Source organism: Drosophila miranda, chromosome 2 (genome assembly GCF_003369915.1).
Source record: "Drosophila miranda strain MSH22 chromosome 2, D.miranda_PacBio2.1, whole genome shotgun sequence".
NCBI lineage: Eukaryota > Metazoa > Arthropoda > Insecta > Diptera > Drosophilidae > Drosophila > Drosophila miranda.
In genome coordinates, this window is record NC_046675.1 from 13,306,226 (window position 1) to 13,315,195 (window position 8,970).

General features: G+C 49.3%; 1 protein-coding gene across 1 annotated transcript; it reads right to left on the reverse strand.

Moving 5' to 3' along the window:
* Positions 1–278: 278 nt before the first annotated feature.
* On the reverse strand, positions 279–8,170 carry LOC108157141 (serine/threonine-protein kinase D3). Its single transcript, XM_017289044.2, is given in 9 exon segments — positions 279–1,119; positions 1,186–1,923; positions 1,996–2,553; positions 2,556–3,009; positions 3,786–3,973; positions 4,059–4,196; positions 4,260–4,404; positions 5,387–5,957; positions 7,918–8,170. Coding segments are annotated over 8 exon segments (2,766 nt in total). The 5' UTR covers positions 5,513–5,957; positions 7,918–8,170; the 3' UTR covers positions 279–700.
* Positions 8,171–8,970: the final 800 nt, after the last annotated feature.

Below are 8,970 nucleotides of genomic sequence, written 5' to 3' on the forward strand. Positions count from 1 at the left end.
ATGGCTTTCGCAGATGAAGATGAACTATTAAATACCCTCTGGGTAGATCAAGATCATTCGAGACCACACCACGAATTTGGATCCCCTAGTTCTTGTAGTCTTCGAGATACCTTGGTATAGTACCCTACAATTACTGGCGATCACAGCCATGATGAGGATGACGAAGATGCACAGATGAGACGCGAGGCATTCACGACAATCAAATGTCAAGTTTGTTGTTTATTCATCAGTAGTTTATTTTCGCTCTTGTGGCAATTGGTACTGCATAAGATCCGAGCTTGTGGTTTTTTTGTTTTATTGATGAATACACGTATGTATTTTGCATGTATATTTGATGTACGTAAGTGTTATTCATAAGAGTTGCCATTAGGTGGTTAACAAATTAAAGCTATCGACTAATTTTGATTCTAGAGAAAAATTTAGCACACAGAGTTTTCTTGTTTAGCATTTATCAAAGTTATCGTTATCGTTATCGTTATCGTTACGGAGAGAAGCAGCAGCGAGAGGGAAAACTTACAAGTCTAGGAGAAACATCGAGAGTGCGGGACGAATAAATGTACACTCAAAGAAATTACACCCATGGTCTACCCAATTTTAAAAGCTGTACTTAAATTGGATTCAGAGATATACTAGGGTATAGTTTTCTTCAAGTGGACGTTACAGCAGCTGACTGGAACAGCTGCTTGGCTCTGCTCCGGGACTATTTGATGTGGCGACAGAGATGGAAACGGACCCACTTTAGCGCCTTGCCGCTGATGGCCTCCACCTTGGGGGAATTCTCGGACAGACGATGGCAGTCGGCGCAGTTGCCTGCGGATGGATAACTCTCCGTGGTGCTGTTGGTCAAGATGGGAGTGGGCGTGGTTGTAGGTGTGGGGGTGGTGCCCACTGATCCACTCAGGTCATTGTCGAAGGTCACAGGTCACATGTCACCCGCACAATCCCAGCGTATGTCGTCCGCCTCGTGTGTGAGATAGCGTCCGCCGCCCACCTGGGTCTCCAGGGTGCGCAGGTCTCGGTAGGTTTGCTTGTCCTGCAGCCAGTAGTGCAACAGGCTCTTGTCCACTGTGTAGCGCTTTCGCTGCTTCACCTGCAGCAGGTTGTTGATCAGATCAATGGCTACGGAATGAGAGATGAAATGGTTAGTCGAAAAGACGGAAGGAACTCCCGAGGGCACCGGCTCACCATTGGAGGAGATCTCTTTCCACGGATTGGGGGGATACATGAAGGCGGCATTCTGTATCTGATCGTTGATGTCCTCCTCCTCGTTGAAGGGAAATGTGCCGCTCAGGCTCACATAGATGATCACGCCCACGCTCCACATGTCCAGCGACCGATTGTAGCCCTTGTTCCGGAGCACTTCGGGTGCGAGATAGGCGGGCGTGCCCACCACCGAACGGCGGAAGGACTTCTCGCCAATGATGCGGGCATAGCCAAAGTCGCACAGCTTCACCTGCGGAAACTCTGCGTCCGAGGAGAGCAGCACGTTCTCCGGCTTCAGGTCGCAGTGGACGATGTTCTGCGAGTGCAGGTACTTGAGGGCAATCAGGATCTGGGTGATGAGAAACTTGGTGACGCGCTCGCTTAGCCGACCCCTCGTGTGCGACAGAATCATCTCGAGCATGTCGCCCTTCAGCTTCTCCATCACGACGAAGATGCGCTCGGGGGTCTCGAACATCCGCTCCAGGTTGACGACGCCGCAGTGGCAGATGTTCTGAAGGATGGCCACCTCGTTCTTCAGCTGCGCCTCCTGCTTAGTGGGGAAGCGCAGCTTGTCGATCACCTTGATGGCCACCTCGCGCTTCGTCTTCCTGTGCACGCCGCCGTAGACGACGCCAAACTGTCCGGAGCCGAGCACCTCATCGGGAAATATCTGATAGAGCTGGCCCATGTCCTGGACCTGTTCCTCCGATTCACAGCATTCTGTGGAACATGGAAGATTGGTTAGTTCTTAGCACTCAGAATATGGTATGGGTATAAATATGAGCCACTCACGTGTGTTGTTCACATGCATAAAGGCCTGCCGGATGCTTGTCTCCCAGCTCTTGGCGATATCGCTGCCGATGCCGCTGTCCGGGGGCGGCAGGCGCACCGCCTGCTCCTCCTTGGCGCCCACGAGGGGATCCTGGCCGACGTAGTAGCTGAGGCTGGGCATGCACAGCTCGAAGCAGTAGTTGGAGTCGGGACGCGGATCGCGGTGCGCCTCGATGGAGAGGAGCTCCGCCAGCGGCAGCTCCTTGTGGTACTTGCTGCCCTGCTCCGAGACGAACAGCGTGACGGTCTTGGAGTCGAGGCGCCAGTAGTAGCGCTTGACGGCCTTGTCCAGGGAGGTGAAGTGGACCAGCCACCCCTCCTTCAGGGCCTGGCCGCCGCGCTTCTTCGTGTGCTTCACGGACTGCACGATGCGCATCAGCGGGATGTTGGCGCTGGGCGAGGAGGAGGACGACGACTGAGACTGCTCCGACTGGCCGTCGCTGGACTTCGTCTCCCCGCCCACGCTGCCGCTGCCACTGCCATCGTCGCCCATCCCTCCGTTGACCAGCTCCGGGGGGAGTTGTGGGCGTTGGTAAGTGCTTTGGGCGGCTCCCTGGGTCTCCCTGCAACCAGATTAACGCCGCCTCCCATCGCCCCCTTGCCGTACTTTCCGTAGTCCGGCTGCGGACTGGGTGAGTCCTCGAAGTCGCTGTCATCGAACTCCTCGCGGAAGAAGTTGTCCCGCTCCTTGCGCGGCGTCCCGTCGCCGATCTCCGCCTGCATCTGCAGCTGACTGAGCTGCGCCTCTCCCGTGCAGTCCAGCGGCACCTTGTCCATGCACTTCTTGTGCGTATTGTACTGGCAGTCGCGGCACTGCAGCCCCTGCTTGAAGAGCCCCTTCAGCAGCTTCTTGCACAGCTGGCACACCGTCGGGATCCCGTATGTGTGGACCTGGAACGTGTGCGGAATGCGGAGCGCAGTCAGGCCGTTCCGGCTGCCCGACGAGTGGGTGCGCTGGTGTCGTCCGGGTATGTTCTGTTTACGGAGGGGAAGACTTAATTAGCAAATTGGGTTGCTCTGGAGAAGCGTCTTCAGTCGGCGTACACCACGGGATCGTGTACAGTCCACTCTTACTAATGGAGATAATTGACTAAAAATAATAGTATAAATTATGACAAGGTTGCCTTAAAATGTCATCGGAGACGGAGTGTTATGAATGCCAAGTATCCCTCGGGTAATACTGTGCGGAAGTTCATACGAATATGAAAACATTGCCTCGAGGATAGATATACAAATAGAACAAATTTATGTCGAGTGTTATGGCCTACACCATGGGGGAATTGATATCCTTTTAGTGGATACAGAGATCATACATATCCTAGGCAACTTTCCTCTAGGCTTTCACAGAGACTGAAGGGGTATTTCACGAACCCTGAAGAGTTTTCCCCAGGACCTTTAGCTCTCTGCTTCGGACACCCCCCCTACGAGTATTTAAAAGAGTTAATGAGCCATTAAATGTAAGCAAAATGAAAATTTATTCAAAAATGAAGAGAATACAAAAAATAAGAGGGTAAGTACAATTTTAAATACTCGTAGGGATGCCCCAAACTGTCAACCGTCACCACTACGCACTATTCATTCGCAACACTCACTGGCACTCACACAAACACATATGTGCGTATGTATGCACACTGGAAGGACGAGGGTTGGGATGAGGATAGCTGACGTGCTTTCCCCACACGTCTACACGCCTGTCCACGAACGTGTCAATTCTTAATAATGTCATTCATAAGGTCCGACATGCGCTTTACCAGAGAACTGCTGGAGTCATTCCGGCCCGTTGACTCCTCGGCGGAGGAGAGGAGCGACTGCTGTGAGCTGCCGGACGGGCTGCGTGGCGTCTGCAGGGTGAAGGAGCGTCTCGATGTGGCGTCATTCGAGCGGTTACAGTTGTTCGGTATTTTCACCACACATCGCTTGTGATAGTTCTGACCGCAGCCTGTGGGGGGGAGCGAGAAGAAGGATATTGAACAGGCGGATTAGTCCGGCCAAAGGAAAACAGTTGTCATAAATGGGCCACATACCATCACACTTGAGGCCCTGACGCACCAGGCCGAACAGCATTTCACCGCAGAAATCACAGAATGTCGGCCCCTTGTAGGAATGCACATTGAGGCTGTGCGGCTTCAGAGTTGGCATCTCGGACGTCGGATACAGGATGGCTGTGGGTGGCAGATAAACGTGGCGGTCAGTCAAAGCCCAGATTGAGGCTCGGTTAGTCTTACGGCTGGCTGTCAATACAATTTCCACCAGGGTCTCGTCCACCACTTCCGCTGCCGAATTGATAATGTGCAGCACATTGGGTGTGCTGTAGTCGTGCACGAACAGCAGAATCCGCTCCGACAGATACGTGAGTCCGCTATCCGGTATCTGAAATGTGCCACAAGAGTGTTGGAGTTTTACTGGCCATGTCCATGTCCATTTACGGTGTTTTGCTTCATTTAACGCTCATTTTTGCATACGGGAGTGCGGGTCTCCCCCCCCCATTATCATATCATATTCGTATTCGTATCTTAATTGATTGCCTGATAAGATTCAGCGGGCCATATGCACAAAATATCATATCGATTTCAATTGATAGCCAACAACAAAAGATAAATAAAATATGCGAAAGCTAACTGCAGTGGAACGTCGATTGGAAAACTCTCTTGAAGCTTTTCCCAATGCGGAGGTCTTTTCTTCAATTTTTTTGTCAATTTTATACCAGTCGATACATATATATTGATCCAATGGATCTTCCTGTAAATAAACCTTATCGGACACAAAATACGAGTATATCCATACGCATTTCCATTTGGGGGGAGGGACCCTTGGCTATGATAGAAGTGGCGCGTGGCGCCCACATGGTCACGAGAGGAGGTGGAGCAAGTTCCAAGTCAGGAGCAGCTGTCGTTGCCAGTGCCTCGTTATGGGTCACCGGTTGCGGCTTGGTTAATTGAATTGGCCATGGATAGCTGCCCTCCCTCCCCACCACCCCATCTCCCTCCCGAGAAAGTAAGCGAGTCATGTCTATGTTACTTGGACTTAATGAAATAAAGCAATTATTCTGCACACATAGACATTTATTAATCTTCCCCTCTCTATCCGCATGGCTCTGGCCAGGGATTCGGACTCGTAATCGGACTCGGAGGAGCTCCGGAATGGACTTTGTGTTGACTTGACCGCGTTCCGCCTCGGCGCAGATGGCAAATAAAAATATTTACTTATTGACATGACCAGCTCCCAGCTCTGGATCATGCAGAATACACGAAAGCAGATGGTGACCCCGACACCCTTTGGGGTGGTCCCTAGTGGTCCCTAGTTCCTCCAAGACTGCTTCCATCCATGCAAACTTCCATTTCCTACATCTTACCTTTGTGTTGATGAAATCACAGGCCATATCCTTGAGTGATTTGAGCGTGAGGGCGGTTACGGGCACGCTAACTGCATCGCGAATGCTGCCAAATTGGAACAGAAATGTCACCTCGGGCCCCTCCATGATGACGGGGACGCTGCCAACGCCAGCGCCACTGCCAACGCCAAGGCTGGCGCCGCTGCTGCCGTTGGAGGTGCTGTGGTGTCGTTGGGCCACGGTGGCTGTGCTTGCCGAATGGGTGGCTCAATAAAGGATTCTCCCTTCTCCTGCACTGATTCCTCGACCTTCCGCGACCTCCTTTTGCGCTCTGCTTGAGGTGCTTCCTGTTGTTGCAAATGCCAAGGACGCAATAACTTTTGTAATAGTTGCCACCGCTATCCTGATTAGTCTTTCTCTGGCGTTGCCCCTCCTCGGGTTTGCTTCTGGACGATTCCGATGGCTGGCTTTTGTTTGTTTTCCTTTGGCTCTGCTCTGGCGGGCTGCGGTTTCAGGGGTATTTCAGTCGGTCCCGGCTCTCCGTATAGATCCAGCTATCAGGCAGAATTCCCACGACAGTCATAAGAGCAAACTGAAAGGATATTATCGAATAAGCTTTTAAGTTTGACGAAAATTGCACTTTACCTAAGTAAGGGCGTAATTACTGAAATTGGAATGCAATTGGTAACTGTATCCGAAGGGAAAGCCAAGGGTTGGTCTGGACTGTGGACTGCTTCGGGTCGTGGTGGTGGGATGGAGTGCCGCAAACTGAATCATTTTCCTGCCTTTGAAAGAGTCATTTGAAACTTTCAATTGCATGCAACTTTATTGCAACTTTTCACACAGAGGGCTGAATGCAGAGGGCAGAGTGCAGTGGGCGGAACGAATAAATGGCTGATAATTAAATATACAATATGTCATTTAAGAACTTTTTCTGTACTTTACTGTTTAATAACAAAGAAAGCTAAACTCCCAGAAGGATATTTTGGAGAAGGAGTAAATGGAAACTGTGTGATTTGTAAAATGCTCACTAAAACTGGAGAAACGACAATCTTTTATAGCGTTAAAGCATACTGCAAGATATAATATCTCATCAAAATATCCATCTGCAGATCCAAGAACAGACGTATATCATCTTTTCAACATTTTCTTAGACTGTAGAATGACCTGAGGAGTCATTGAAGCGACTTTTAAAGAAAAATACATACCAAAACACAATTCTAAACAAAAAAAAAAAAAAAAAAAACAAAAAAAAACTATTATTCATCACAGTGATGTGATCGCATACTTTCAGAGTCGACTGTCTGTTGCTTTTTTGAGGAGAGTTAGTAAGTTAGGTCATGGAGCACGGATCATGGAGAATGGAGCGTGGAGCGTGTTTCGATGAGACAATGGGTCGATAAATAATGCGGCAATCGATTCAGCAAGCCGATTCCATTACGTAGACCTCAATTGGGCATATTAATAGACATTATAAAAAAAAACAGGTTGTTAATGGCGATGAGAAAAGTCGTACTCGTACGAGATTACACAGATACGCGATCGGGGCTGGGAAAATGTCAGGAATATTTGAGTTCTTTCCAATTATTTTCAAGTGGCCTCTGTGACCCATTTACAGAGGGGGGAGTGTTTGTCTGTGTGTGTGAGGCATTAAAAAATAATTTATAAATCACGATGGAAAATATGTGCCTGGCCATGAAAGGAATGCCACATGTAAGCGAAAGGGAGGCGGCAACAGAAGCGGAAGAACAACAAAACGAAAGCCGAGAAAGAGACTCCGGAGAGCGGCCGCCAAGCAACTTTCTAAATCTGTTTTCTGATATTTTCTTGTCTCTTGACATACCCTTGGAGAGGGTATTATACATTTGTTAAGATGCTTGAGACGAAAGACTTAGACGATTCTATTCGTCTATAATTAAAATTGTTCTAGGCATATTATTACTAAAGAATGCAAGATAGTTCCTAGAATTTGTATAGAAACTGGAAATTGTCTAAGTTCAAGCAAGTTCTTCCTCCATTTTCATTCTAGAAATTAGGTTAATAATCGGAGTACTGTATCGCTAAAGGTATCTGGTGATTCGGTACTCGAATTTATCGCTTGCTTTTTTTTCTTTTGTTATTTCTTGTAAGTAAGTAGGTGTATCAGTCAAAAGTTGCCTCGCAGCTGGTAGCGGAGTGCGTTTTGAATTTCAATGGAAGCGCGGGGTGGGGGAGGAGACGGCGTGGAGTGGAGGCTGGATGGCATCTGGAAGCGGAGGCCGCTTAAGACCTCAAGTGTCGGGCACAAAAAAACACCGAGAAATAACAAAATTGGAGCAGAAAATGACGCAGCGCAGAGGCCTAAAGTCAAGGCTAACACAGACACTGAGAGGCAGACACACACACACATTGACGAAAACTGAAGCACTAAAGATATTCAGCCAAATTGGCATTAAGTCTGCTTGGTATCCATGAGATACAGATACATTTGACATTTACATAACAACAAGCAACAAGCGGCCTCCACTCTCCACTCTCCGCAATTTGTTGTTAATAATTTATTAAGCAAATACCCGCGCACACACTGGTGTAAGTGTTTTCACTGTCTTGCATCCGATGGATGCCACTTGGCCATGCTGACGCCGACTAAGCCGTGCTTCTTAGATGCTTCTTCTTCTTATGCTGCTTCTTGGGTTTTGCTTCTTGCCTCTGTTTTTACTGTTACTGGTGTGCTTCTATTCCATACTATGCGCTGCAATCGGATGTCACTGCCATCGTCGCCGCGGCACGTTCTGAGTTTGTTAAGCCAAAAGAGCAACTGACTTGACTTGGCCAACTGACTGCCAAAGCCGTTGACGATGCCCCTGCCGACCAGGCCCGGACCAGGGACCGGGCAGGGCCAGACCAGGGCAGCGAAAAAGCAAACTCAAAACCCGTTTTACTACACGCACACATAGAATAATGTATAGTGAGCGTGAGAGTGAGAGAGCGGCAGAGAGAGCGTCCCAGACGAGTATGTGTGTGTCATGAACCAAAGCACTCGACCCGGCATGGTCTCGCCTCTCTTCCTCTCTCCCTCCACCCACCACACCATCTGCTTTCTCCTCTCTGTAGTGCTATCCCCTTTATCGTTTGTTTGTTTCCTTTGTTTGTTTGTTGTAACGGCCGCACTCTCACATCTCTCCCTCTCCCTCTCCCACTCCCTTTGGGCTTTCTCTCTATCGCCTCCCAGCCCCCCTCAGCTATTGGCATTTATGCACTCTTTCCACCGCCTTGAGCCAGCCTTGCCCCGCACCGTCACGCCCATTTAGCGCCCATTTTCTTATTTCTCTGTCATTGTCAAGGCTGTGCGAGAAACTACCTGTGGGGGCTACGGCTTCGGCTACGGCTCTGGCTCTGGCTCTGGCTCTGGCCCTGGCCCTGCTTCTGCCCGTGGCTCTTTGTGCTCGCGTTGATAAGCGATTTTCTACCGTCGGTCGGCCCCACAGCCAAGGCCCAAGGACCAAGGATATGTCCTTTCCTAGAGATTGGCAACAATTGTTATATTTGTGAATGTGTACCATGTTTTGATTGTTTTAATTACATATGTATGCCCTAGTATTTGCACATGTATTTGAGAGTAACTA